The 14284-nt window shown below is 38.5% G+C and overlaps 1 protein-coding gene across 2 annotated transcripts in view; it reads right to left on the bottom strand.

Annotated features, from left to right (window-relative positions):
• Positions 1-742: 742 nt before the first annotated feature.
• OBI1 (ORC ubiquitin ligase 1) overlaps positions 743-14284 on the bottom strand; it is a 40399-nt gene continuing 26857 nt past the window's right edge. For both annotated transcript variants that reach the window (XM_020891150.2, XM_020891152.2), the window contains exon 6: positions 743-3489. In XM_020891150.2, the coding sequence (XP_020746809.1) occupies positions 1974-3489 (1516 nt within the window). In that variant the 3' untranslated portion in view covers positions 743-1973. The remainder of the gene's footprint in view (positions 3490-14284) is intronic.

The following is a 14284-nucleotide window of genomic DNA, read 5'->3' as shown; positions in this document are numbered from 1 at the left end:
CCCAAGTTTACTCTATTCAGAAAGATTTTAGATTTCTACATTTAATAGAACTTCAAATGCATATCCAATTGTCAAAGATATTTAAATGGCAGTATCTATGAAAGTTTACCCACTAACTTAAAGATTATCAGAAAGACAAAGTCATGCACAAATACTTATTGGAAAAAATATGATAGAACAAAAACTACACTTTACATTAAGCCTTTTGTCGGGGTGGTGGGGGGTGGGGGAGATTCTTATTACTTCTAAAAGCAGAGGTCATGATTTTTGAACTCATAAAAGTGATTTTTTTATACTTCTATGGTTTCATTGAATCTTGAGTCAATTACAAGAAAGGTCAGCAAACTTCTCTGTAAAAGGCCAACTAGTAAATATTTTAGGCTTTTTGGGCCATATGGTCTCTGCTGCAACTATTCAGCTCTGCTCTAAAAGTGCTAAAGCAGTCCTATCAGATAAAATGTAAAACGTGTAGCTGTGTTCGAACAAGACTTTGTCTAGAAATATTGAGATTTAAACCTCATATCATTTTCCTGTGTTATGAAATATTCTTTGGATTTTTAAAAACCATTAAAAATGTATAAAACATTTTTGGTTTACAGGCCTTTCACAAAAACAGGCACAGGTCAGAATTGGGACCACTGGCCACAGTTTGCCAACCCCTGTATAATAAGAGCAATACAATAAAAAATGCTAAGTTGTACTGGTCTTTGTAGGCTAATTCAACATGGGACAACATGAAGGATTACAGTGTTTATGACATCCTTTATTCAGTTCACATAGAAAAGCATGCAGTATTAATGTAAAACAGTACAGTATTAATGTAAAATGTTCAGTGCACATTAGATAAACAAGTCATTAACATACAAACCATTTTTAAAGGCCTATACAGGCATACCAAACATGTTTAGAATATACTTTTTAAGAACCTAAATTAAAAATTGTGCTTAGCTCACCTATTTTCACCCTCCTCTCAACACTCTTCATGAAAAACAATCTTTTTTTTTGTCCTACATAAAAGATAATCTTTTAGCCAACTGAAACTTCTTTTTCTTAAGTAAGTAAAACAGTGCAAGCAAGACCACTACCATGCATACCAAGTTTCCATAAAGAACAGTAACATGCAAACAAGAACTTTACCACTCCAAAGAAAGCTCTCCTGGGACATAAGTGGATCAAGAACTTGGCAATGAATGCTTTTGCACCTATCTGAAATAATGAAAAGCTACCATGTTTAATCTTCTCCAAACCCAACTGTTCCCTGCCTTCTTGCTAAAGTAGGCAAATTTCTGACTTTCAACACACACAAAAAGGTAAAAGAATGAAAGCTACCGGACAAAAAACAAATATTTTCATACAGAAAATGTATTCTCTCTTACTAGCAACACATTTTCACAAAGACTAGACAAAACACACTGTTAAAAATGCAAACATATATGTAAAACCTAAAAAAAGAGCCAATGAATATTGGACTAAGGTTTGAGTGCTGTTTCTCCATCGTGGCCTTGAATAAAAGTTAGACTATCACTAAACATAAATAAAAAGGGGCAGGAAAAGTAATTTCCACCCTAGGAAGCTTTAAAGAAAAGTGTCTTATGAACAGTATATAGACTGCACCAAAGCTTTTATTTAAGAAATCCAAATTCTGAAGATAACTGAGGCTTACTAATAGGTCATTGTATCTGAATAGATAAATCAAGATTCAAGAAAACAAAATATACCCAAACCAGACACAAAACGAACCCTCTCCCTAACTTCTCTGGTCAAAAAAGATCAATAAATGGAAATGAAAAGATTAACTCTTCAAAATGAACAAAAGTATCCAGGGTACAGGCTAATCCACCATTCTGACTTGACACCTGACTAAAGATTATCAATTCAAAATTGTACAGAGCTTTCATGAGGGGAAAAAAAAGTAACTTTAAAACCTTATATTCCTCTCAGGACAAAAACATAAATGACATCTTTCTAATTTGTCAACTTTTAGTTGCTTTTGATGGGCTGGCATTGGAAAGGCTGCTCTGGATTTTTCTTTTTGCTGACTGATTCACATTTTTATTCCTCTTTTCAGGCACAAAAGAAGTAGACCAAGGAGACTGAAGGTGGTTATGAAGACCAGGCATCTCTGAGGACATCTTAAACAAAGATGACCCAAACCTTTGATCCTCAAATAGCCGGTTTGTACTGCTTAGCAAAACACCCTGGGAAAACTCAGTCTGAAACAAACAACTTGGTGGTTTGATTTCATTGGTTCCTGGGTTTGAACTGGAATGGAGTGAAAAATCTTCATTCATTTCTTGGTCAGATGGAGAGAGGAGAAAAAAAGAATTGGGTTTCCATTCATTTCCATTTTCTAACTGATCAGTAGTCAGAGAACCTTTAGAAAGGTTTGGTTTAGTTCTTTCTTCCAACTTATCTGTTTCCTCAAGGAATTCACTGCACTGAGATGACTTTGATAACCCATCCAAGTCCAGCGACTTAAAACCGTTATTACAGGGGCTCTTGCTATTGTCTGACTCTGACATCATTGAATCCAGCTCCGAGATTTTGTCAAGGTAAGCTGCATCCATTGATGCTTCACTGGATGTTCTTGTCCGATTCATTTCAAAAGAGCGGAGAGAATTCAACCTCTTGGATAAACATGAACCTGGTTTCTCACTCAATTTTGAAGAAATTTCTCCAACACAATTTGCTATTGTGTTCTCCTCTGAGCTTTCAAAGTCCAAGCTGGGGGCATAGCTTGTGGAACAACAATCCCAAAACCCTGTCTTTGGGGAAGTAAAACACTCTGATTTCTTTTCACTCTCACTTCTATCATCTTCTGAAGAATCTTTATTACACACATTCGGAGAATCACAGAAATCATCAAACATCAATTTTCTGAGATGGTTTGACTGCTTTTTAGACCCTCCTGCTTTGACCACAGAGCTCTCTCTATTATCTGGCGTATTGAGCTGAAGACAACTAAGGGACAAAGGAGTACAGGAAGCTGGAAGATCATAGAGTTCTTCATCTTTGTAGGGCACGCAATCACTTGGCTTATTTCCCCATTCTCTTTCCAGATAGGTATCCATACTTGTATCTGTCACAGTGAGCATTGTTTCCACTCGCTTCTGATACAGGTCTTGGTTCTTAGAACAGTTTGCTTCTGCTTTGCCGGTGCCTTCCTGCCTGACAGAACTGCTAGAAGGTTTTGCCAGATGAGAACTCGAGGGGGCTGAGCCGAGCTGCTTTCTGGCACCATCACCTTGGTTCTTGGATGCCATATCCTCCTCGGTGCCTTTGTTCCCTTTGCTGTCTGTAGAAAGTGCTCTCTGACAAATGGCATTCATCGCTTCCTTCTCGTCACTTGAATTCTTCAGCTGTGTAATCTGAGACTCCAGTTCCTCTATATATTTATCACTTCGTTCCAGCGCTTTCTTGAGACGATTGGTTTCACGTTCGTACTGCTCTACTTTGGACTGCAGAGCAGCCACTGTAAACCTTCCAAACCTGCAAGGAATGGGAGGATAGTTAACCTTACAGTTTAAGCTTTCTTCTTTCTAAAGTTTAAGAGTGCAAACTGTGTCCACCCATCCTAATTTCATGTAACAGTGCCATTTCAGACTGCTCAATGAACAGGATAAGAGCAAGGACAGATGTAGTATCTTCAAAAGAGGGTTTCCCCATTTATATAATTACAAGCATATGATAATAACAGGAAACACCTAACAGGATACTTCTGTGGTCAAATCACACTAGTGCTGACAGCGAGGCAGAAACTTGCTGATGATTTCCCTCCCCAAGAGCTGGCGCTATCAATTCAGCTCATATATGCATGAAGAGTTATACCCTAAAACAATGGCAAAGATTTATGATAACATTTGAACAGTGGTCCACATCTTGAAATATTTACATTCAATCATTTTCCTATTGTACAGCAGTGTTTTACAATACATTTCTTATACAATGTCACCTTGTCAAACATAAAATGCCAATTTGAAATTCAGAAATCTTAGCAGTTCCAGCAGGGAGTGGTTTTAAATACTTATTTGGACCCTTTCAATTACAGCTACCCTTGATCTGAAGTTTTTACTTGGCCTTTCTGAATACTGGGCTTTAACTCATTTCAGGTCTACTTATTTTTGGCATTTTACAACTGTGTGGGACATCAATCTCATTTCTTCCAACTTTGAGATACAAAGCCAGTGCTTGAGGTTCCAATGTAATACACATAAAAACATTTTCAGATTTTCTGAAAAGTATGAGAAAAAGAACACAACAATAATTCACTCCTCTCACTTGGGATTATCTTGTGTTCACTATTCCCTTAAGAATGGGTACTGGGTTTGGCTCAGAAAGCAGTTTTTGAGCACCTAGTATGGCTGCTGATATATTTGGAGCTGATGATAAAATGATTGGTAGGACTGTCCAGATCCAAGGGACTTAAAACATCTACCTTAAATTCTATCTGATCTGACCACCAAGGAAAATTTCATCTTTCAGGAAACTGCTTCATAGGAGTCAATAAACATGGGTTTTATATTCTAATCCCATGAAAAATAACTTCTCTCCACAAAAGTATTTTAGAAGGCTTTTTATTAATCATCTTTTCAATGACTTAAATAGAGATTCATCTTGAAGAATTCAGGGATTGTCTGTTTGGAGCAAGGTACTTAAGAGAAGGTGATTTTTAAAAACTGCTTTAATCTATGGGTTTATATTTCTTTTTTTCCCTAATTACAAAAATAATTAAAATTAATAAAATGTACTAAGTATTAAAAAAAAAAGGAGAGGGAGTCAACAGTAACTGTACCTCTTTGAGTCACCCACTGTAAGTTCTATGACTCCCACTCAACACCCATCACCTCCTCCTAAACTAAAGCCCAATTCACTCCCCAACTCTCCCCTAACATGATTCCTGCTCTTGTCACTAAGGGATAAGAATAAGGGCAAAGGTAAATATAGACTCATAAAATCTCAGGATTAGAAAGGACCTTAAAAGACAGGCTGCTGAATATTCATCTATACCCTGCAATTAACTGAACTCCCAAAAAGAGCATACTCCCTTCAACTTCTAAAAATCAAGCAGGTACCATGAGTATAACAAAAATAAAAGCAACTACAATAACTAGCCTCCTTGTTTTAAAGATAAAGTTTACAATTACAAGTATTTGGTTAAATCAGTGATGGCTGGTTTTCCTTTTTTGCCAAAGAAAAATAATTTTGGTTTGTAAAGGTGGTATTTGACAGAGCAGCAGTTTCTGCAAGAGAATTTTAAAAGGTAGATAAAGATCTTTAAGTTCATTCAGCAAAAATATATGTGGGGTTTGGGGACTTCCCTGGTTGTCCAGTGGTTAAGACTATACTTTCAATGCAGGAGGTGTGGGTTCAATCCCTGGTCAGGGTCCAAAGACCCTGCACAGCTTAGTCAAAGAGTTAAAAAAACAAAACAAAACTGTGAGTTCCTGATTGTAACTACTCTGGCATAATCAAACCCACATATTTTTTAACAGAAAAACTGTGTAGCATGTTTAGTTAATGCAAACAGCAAAAGTGACAGCTTTAAATTTGCTTACCAAGATAAAACTTCTTTTTATTTCTGCAATTTTTATAATAAAACTATCCTCAGATGAAATATCAATAACCTCAGATATGCAGATGACACCACACTTACGGCAGAAAGTGAAGAACTAAAGAGCCTCTTGATGAAAGTGAAATAGGAAAGTAAAAAAGTTGGCTTAAAACTCAACATTCAGAAAACTAAGATCATGGCATCCGGTCCCATCACTTCATGGCAAACAGACAGGGAAACAATGGAACCAGTGACAGACTTTATTTTTGGGAGCTCCAAAATCACTGCAGCCATGAAATTAAAAGACGCTTGCTCCTTGGAAGGAAAGTTATGCCCAACCTAGATAGCATTTTAAAAAGCAGAGACATAACTTTGCTAACAAAGGTCCATCTAGTCAAAGCTATGGTTTTTCCAGTAGTCATGTATGGATGTGAGAGTTGGACTATAAAGAAAGCTAAGTGCCGAAGAATTGATGCTTTTGAACTGTGGTGCTGGAGAATACTCTTGAAAGTCCCTTGGACAGCAAGGAGATCCAGCCAGTCCATCCTAAAGGAAATCAGTCCTGAATATTCACTGGAAGGACTGAAGCTGAAACTCCAATACTTTGGCCACCTGATGCAAACAACTGATTCATTTGAAAAGACTTTGATGCTAGGAAAAATTGAAGGTGGGAGAAGAAGGGGACGACAGAGTACAAGATGGTTGGATGGCATCACTGACTCAATGGACATGAGTTTGAGGAAGCTCCAGGAGTTGGTGATGGACAGGGAAGCCTGAAATGCTGTGGGTCATGGGGTCACATTAGACAGAACTGAGCAACTGAACTGAACTGATCCTCAGATGAGGAAAAAGAATCAAATCAAATCAAAATTATTTGATTTTAAATAATTATTTGATTTAAAATCAAATAATGTTACTAGATAGTAAGTCAGCTATTCCCATAGGATGTCCCTGGGGACTCAGTAGTGACAAACAAGGAATGTTTCCCAAAATATTAGCAGCTTCTTATTATAGGTTTTAGCCTGAAATTCAGAGATAATATCATTTTATGATGCTATATTTGATGATGCCCCTCATTTTTTATTATGATGTTTTTTTTTAAGTTAGTTAACAAATGTTCTGAGTTGAAGTCAAAATGATAGCCTAAGTGTAATTTTTGTATTACTTTGGAGAGAAAGCCAAAGTGGCATGAGAACTAACAACAGAGGCCAACAACAAAGCACATCTGAGAGGGACAAGCCAGGGGGAGTCACTGACGGAGCTGCTGTTTTCTAAAAGGTAACTGCCCTCAATTCTCCAAAGTTCTACTTCAATACTTCATAATACTTTGAATAGTACCTTTTTACCATGCTAATAAGAACCCTGAGCTGGTGGGCAAACCAAAAGATATATATAGTGAAAGTCAATGAACTGATCAACTAAATTAATTGATCCATGTAGTTTATCTGTTTTCTGTCTCTTTCTCATTAGAACATAAGCTCCAGGAAAGCAGAAATCATGGTTAGCTCCCTACAACTTGGTACACAGTAGTTTCTCATTAAATATTTCTTGAATAAATGTTATTTTCTTACTTCAAGATACATCAATGCTTTACATTAAGACAGAGGCAACACCATAGGATAATCCAAAGGTCCTTGGGCCTCTTTCACATGTATCAGGAGTCACCATATTAGTAAACTAAACGTTCCATATGTCCGACTGTTTATTTCCTTTTTGTCACTGACACCAAGGAAAGCAACAGAGAATGAGACACACAGTGGAGCTCCTCTTTTTATACAGGCGTGCTGCTCTACACTCCACTGAGAGTAACTTTCCACTTTCACCTTAGGAAGAGAATGAAAACGCATGAGACTTCTGACACATTTTTGGCTTACCCTAGATACTGATATTAAATTTGGCAAAAGACACTTTACTTGCTCATATACAAATAGCAATTAGAGATGCATAACTGATGCTATACTTCCATGGAAGAAAACAATGAGGATAAGAGCTTATTTAACTTGGGTTTTAATACTTCCTTATTCTCTAATTCCAGATATTTCCAGAGTACACAGCATTAAATGAATCAATGCCAAGGCAAGCTAGAGGGATTTCTAAAATCATTTATCATACTTCCTTTTCCTGAGCAAATTTCAAAATGGAGTATTTTTATAAACATTCCATTAGAGACCAAAGGCTTTGATTTTCAAAGCAGCAGTGATGGCCAAAGGCTTCATTATGTCAGAGAAAACAGAAAGCAGTTTGAGAGCCGCATCTGATATCAGAAGTATGTTTTGCTATAATCTAAGAAGTTTCAGGGATTTTTTTCTCTTGCAGTGTTAACTGATGTACACATTCTGGCTGAAGGCTCTCCTGTTCAAAAAACGACATAGGTACAGGAGTGTTCCTGTCCCTACTGGAAGTAAGGGAAATGAAAGTCCTACTGGTTTGACCTCTGAGGTATCAAACTAGAATAAGGGCCTCTCTAATAATGAAAAAGTCCCATGACCACACTTTCTCATAGCTTATCACACAAGAGGAAGAGAATCTGGTGGAAGGGGCGAGGAGAAGGAACTGTGGTGCAAGAGTAAAGGCCAGACCTAGGTGTGAAAAGAATGGACCTCGAGAACTCTGCAGCCAGCCGTCAATGAGCTGCGCAACATGAGTGACTGACTTTGCCTCTCTAGTTCTCCATGGCAGCCTGAACAAAACAGATTAATGCAGCAAGCCCAGTAGGCTGCCAAGACCACCAAATTTCAGAAACATCTTCTTGAGGAACAAGAGGGGCTCTGGGGAAGTGAGCCCCTCTGCTTCATGTACCTTTGATTTTATATCTTTTCCTAACTCGGCACCTGAGCTAAGAGTGAAACAAAATAAAAGTAATCTTTGGATCTGGGCCAGCGTTTGTGATCCAGCCTATCTGTGACCAATTGGGTCATTTCTCTCCAAGTTTGAAAGTGACTGTGCACACATTACCCACTTCACACACAGACAATAAAACATAGAGTTGTGTTGTGACATGACATTTTTACAGAAATGGAAACTCAAAACTGGCCAACAAAGATAAGATGTAGCAAAGAAATCATAAAGTGATTAATGCTACTAGTCAGTCAGTTGAGTTACTCAGTTGTGTCCAACTCTGCGACCCCATGGACTGCAGCACATCAGGCTTCCCTGTCCATCACCAACTCCTGGAACTTGCTCAAACTCATGTCCATTGAGTTGGTGATGCTAGTAGTAAAGTTAGAATCAAATGGAAATATAGAGAAGAATAGCTGACCGTAGGAATGCTGAAACTGTTGCTATTTAAGAAAACCTAGGGAAGCCAGAGGAACTGGAAAAGGTGAACTTACACAAACAGGAATATGACAATTTGTTGAAGTGTAAGAAAAACTGCTGCCTTTATTATTATAAGCTATATTATAAGAAGGCAAGCACTATTCAAATTATTATCCATAAGTTTTCAATAAAGAAATGACATTCCAATTCTCAGTGCTTCTAATGTACTATATATAATTCATTGTACTATATAAATATTAAGTACTAAATAAATAATCAGTTTTACTATTTTTTCATCTTTATATACATTTATAGAGACTCAATGTTTTGATAAAATTATTAAAGTTTATAGATCAATCTGATTTTTCTCACTGATTATTAAGAATGCTTTGCATGGTTTTAGTTTGAATGGTCATTTTTATGGCTCTGTACAACATGGAAAGTGAGGATTACCTGTACTAAAGTAATGCTTGGTATGTGGGAAAACCAAGTAAGCTTAAGTGAGTCTTAATAATTGTTTTTTAAAGAACTATTACACATACCTAAGAAAAAATGACCCAGTCATAGAGCAAATTTTATTGAAGCGCTGCCTGGCTACCTAGCTGCAGTTGCATACCTTCTCATTTCCTGACTTGCAGAGATACCAAGCAAGTATCTTCTTCACGTTAAACATGGAGGAAAGGTAGAGCTTCAGGGGAAAACACTTCCTATTGCTCCCTTCCCTCAGTATTTTCTCATAAAGCATGCATGATATGTGAGCTGGAGATCCCTGAAGTCTGCAAATGCCTCTCTTTGATTCAGTTCAGTTCAGTCGCTCAACCGTGTCTGACTCTCTGTGACCCCAAGAACTGCAGCACACCAGGCTTCCCTGTCCATCACCAACTCCCGGAGATTACTCAAACTCAAGTCCATCGAGTCGGTGATGCCATCCAACCATCTCATCCTCTGTCGTCCCCTTCTCCTCCTGCCTTCAATCTTTCCCAGCATTGGGGTCTTTTACAATGAGTCAGTTCTTCACATCAGGTGGCCCAAGTGTTGGAGTTTCTTTTTGATTAGACGCAACTTAAGTGAGTAGTGTGTAATTGGAGCTCCTTGGGACCTGACTTAGGGTATAAGTGGGAAGCAGAGCAGAGGTCCCAGTGTGTGCTTTGCACTGCGCATGTGTGCAGAGGATGGGGAGGGGCGTACTCCCGGGAGAGCATACAGCGAGGACCAGCACTGAGGCAGCTCAAGACTGTATCTGCTGGTGGGGGCCTTTCTCTTACCCGCTCCCAGTGACCTGTCTGTGTGTGGCCCGCATCTGTTCTCATCTCTCTGTGTGTAACAGCAGGACTGGGGAAAGCGTTCTGTCTTTAACCACAAGAGCTTTGGGAAGTGCCCTAGACATTTTCAGCCACTGCTGAACCCAATGACTTGCCAGGGTTTCTTCAAGAGAGTTTTCTCAGTTTAAAATGGAACACTCAGTTATGAAAATGCTACATTCCTTGAGACTGTGGTAATCATAAAAGTTACTATCTATGGCCAATCCTGTCACAATAGTTGAGTCCATTTCTAAGCCATATGAAGCCTACTGAGAGAGAACTGGAAATAAACTTTCCTCCTGAGGACCCAAAACAATGTTTCTATTCCCTGGCCCAACGTCCAAATAAATAAGTAAAAGTGAACTCTGGGGATGGAAATTACCAAAAGTATAACAGGTGAATCTACAGTAGTGTGACGACTAATGACAATGATGGTGATAGTAACAGCAGCAGTCACAATTTACTAACGTTTACCTGTGTCAAGTACATTGCTATATACTTGATATATATTGTCATGTCACCTTTATGAAGCATGATCTATGTTTCTTATTCTAAGGATGAAAAAAATGAGACATTTAAAGCACTTGTCTCTTGTCCCAGGTTATACAGAAAGGAAGCAGTAGGAAGCCAAGTCTGTCCAAGTCCACATACCATGTATGAAACGATGAGATGCCTGAACGTGAGATCCCTGCTTAAATAATATCAGCACCTATTTATACTATGATGTAGTAAAAATGCTAGCATGTCTACTGAGTGCCAAGTCTAACACTGTTGTAATATTTATTAATACATACATTTGCTAATAGAAATATGGAGAGGAAATAACAAGATGTAGGAAGACATTTAGATATGTCTGCACAAAGCCAATAAACATTTATCAAATATCTATCATGTTCTAGACATAAGTTCAAGAGAAATTTTCAAGCTGCCAAAGATCATTTATTAAAATGGCCTTCCTGGAAACTGTAGCACAGATCAACCTGGCAAATGCCAACCCAAAAAGGGTGACTATTTTAACCACAGATATGTAAACTAAATCTGAACTAGAAGCATAAACTGGAAGCTCCATCTTTAATTGTTCTGTGTATAAAAAACATACCTGATCTTGTCTACCTCATGCACAATCAGCAGGCATTTTCAACTACAAAGAAACAAAGCTACCGATGAAATGAGGAAAATTTTAAATGCAAAAATTTTAGGATCTAAACATCACATAGTACTTACTTACCTAAGGGTCTAATAGGAATAAAAAACATAAGCTATGCTATACTGCCTCTTAAGTTTTATCCCAAAACAGAATGTGCTCCAATATTTGCAAGAATTAAAAAAAAAAAAGCCACAGTTTCTCCCTAAAGACAAAGGTCAGCCATTGCAGCCATTCCTTTTTCTTCCACCTCTCAAAAAATAAAGGCAGTGTCTGGATTTGCAAGTTTTCAAACACAGAACTGAAGTTAAAAATAATAGCTCATACTACTAACATGACTTTAAAGAAAGCTTTTTTGTGTATGTTTATTTTATTAAACTAATCATGCATCTGCCATTTCAATTCTACCTAGAAATTCTTAATAGAGAACATTCAAGTGTTGGGCACTATATGTAAATTGAAAAGGAATAAGTTACTATGAAATAAATTCCATTCTATTTGATAAATATATTTCAGTTCCATACAGGAATGCCCTAATTTTCTATCTTCTAAGAGCAGCCTTGAAGTTGACATGACATAAATGGCAATCCTAATCTTTCATGGAAGGAGAGAATGTTGAGACATGCTATTTCATATCTTTTTACAGTCCTCAGAGGAATAAAGGATTTCATACCTTTCCCCAAAGTATACTAACCTTAACAACAATAAAATCTCAATAGTATAAAAGAATACAACTGCGGTTGGGGGAAAAAAGCATACTTAAAAATCTCTGGACTAATACGATCTATACATTTGTCACTACAGTTAAATCAATCTCTCTCTCTCAGCATGAGGAACAATATGAAACAAAATAAAACAAAAAACTGTGATCCAGCCACTCTGTAATTATTACTCAGATGACAGTTACTGAAGACTAATATATGCTGAGGGGCGAGGAGGAAGAAAACAAAAGGACATTATCCTTGTTCTCAAGCAGCTCCTAATCTTTCTGACAACCTTACCGCTTAGTCATTAGCATGCACTGCAGGCTCCTAAAATATCTTATCAATACAATAAAGACAAGGGGACAGAAACTGCAGTAACTGTCCACCCCCAATTAGCTGAATATCCAGAGAAGGGCCCCTCAGGCGGCTGAGGGGCCTGAGCACACCCGGCTGTCACAGCCTGGCCCCAGGGTATCATCAGGCTCCCCTGACAGCCTACAAGTTCCCCTTCCGGGAAAACCAAGGGGCATAGCAGAATCAGTCAGCGGATCAGGCTGGGGTCAAATACCAGGAATCATTGTGTTTGTCAGAGCAGAATCATGAGAAACAAAAAAGGCCAGAAAAGGTCAGGAAGAGAGAACAGCCGAGGCCAGCAAGAGCAGAGATGTTGCTGAGGACGCTGAAGCCAGGCACGGTACTGGTGGTATGTCTTGAGACACAGCTGAGGAAGTGTTTAGACCTGTGAACTAGGAAGGGGCACAGCTCACAGTCAGCATGGAGACAGGTAAGGGCAGGAAAACCTGTCCAAGAGGAGACTCAGACTCAAAACACAAGCCCTGACACTGTCTCCTCTCTTCCTCTTTCAAACTCTCAGTCTCTAGGGCAATTTTGGAAGACTTCAGGAAATCCCTCTGCTCTCCTCATTTGGAGAATGCTGGGAATCCCACTCTGCCTTCTTAAACCCTATATACCTTAAGCTTCAAGAAAGCTCAAGTCTTAATTCCCTCGGCCGTTCCCTCCAAGCAGCAGTGGAAAGCATTAAGAGTGTGAGAATGCTATGTCCTTTTGCTATGTCCCAGAGGAAAAATACACATACACACTTTATATAGATACACACTCAGTTCATCACACACACAAAAAAAGTCTTGGGAATTCCCTGGCAGTCCAGTGGTTAGAACTCTGCACTTCTATCGCAGGGGCATGGATTCCATCCCTGGCCAGGGAACTAACTTCCTGCAAGCCATGTGACATGGCCAAAAAAGAAGTCTTAATTCCAAGGAGTTGGAAGATTAACTGAGCATGACAGTCATGGAAATGATCAGTATACAGCATAATCCTTAAAACAATACAATCAAAGGACAACAGGAGATCTTAAGAGAGCCTTATAGACAAAATGACAACTGGGCTCAGTCTCAAAGGATGAGTAGGGATTAATCAACCTGAATAAAAAATGAAAGGCTAATGGAGAGGACCAGGGGCAAAGGAAAAGACATGAGCAAAGGTACATGTCACCACATGCAAATCCAGGCCCAGTGAGAAATTCATCATAGCTACAGCAGCGTACAAGAAGAAGAAGGCTGAGGAGAGGCTAAGAAGGCTAAGCTAAAGTCCTATTAGTAAAGAGGCTCATGTACTATACTAAGAAATCCGGCCTTCAATTTGTGAACAATGGGAAATCGCCCAAGGTTATCAAAAAGAGTGAGACGATCAAATTTATATTCTAGAATTCAGGCAACATACAGCACATGTTCCAGAGCTGTGACAGGACAAGAGCAATGAGTCAGAGGGCTATTAAAATTGGCTAAACACAAAACCATGTGGATCGAAACTAGTGGGAACAAGAAGAAGAGTCATTACATAGGAATTTAATGGATAGGATAGAATATACTGGACAATAAGGAATGGGATGAGAAGAAGTGGTGGAAAACACAGGAAAGAAAGACTGAGGTTTTTATCTCGGGCAACCAGATAAGTAGTAGAGCCATTAACGAGGACAGAAACAAAGCGAGAGGATAAACAGTCTCTAGTGTGGGATGGATAACAGATCCAGTTATTTAGACACAAACCTCTACCAGTTCCGGTAGAACTGGTGTGCCAAGGACATCTTCAAAGTGGTACATTATACGCATTTTACATAAAGAAAGTAATGGCCCCAACAGGTCAAGTAATTTATCAAATGTTATTTATCTATTTATTTAATTACTCAATAGGTATGTATCAGGTGCCTTTCAGGTACTGAGGTTTTGCAAGTGAAGGAGATGGGCAGCAAGGCTAGAATCAAGTCATATAGGCTTCATTCAGATTTCATGTCACCTCAGAAGAGTTA

Source organism: Odocoileus virginianus, chromosome 8 (genome assembly GCF_023699985.2).
Source record: "Odocoileus virginianus isolate 20LAN1187 ecotype Illinois chromosome 8, Ovbor_1.2, whole genome shotgun sequence".
In the NCBI taxonomy this organism is placed as follows: domain Eukaryota; kingdom Metazoa; phylum Chordata; class Mammalia; order Artiodactyla; family Cervidae; genus Odocoileus; species Odocoileus virginianus.
The sequence above is the reverse complement of the archived record's forward strand: the minus strand, read 5'-3'. Positions and strand labels throughout refer to the sequence as shown.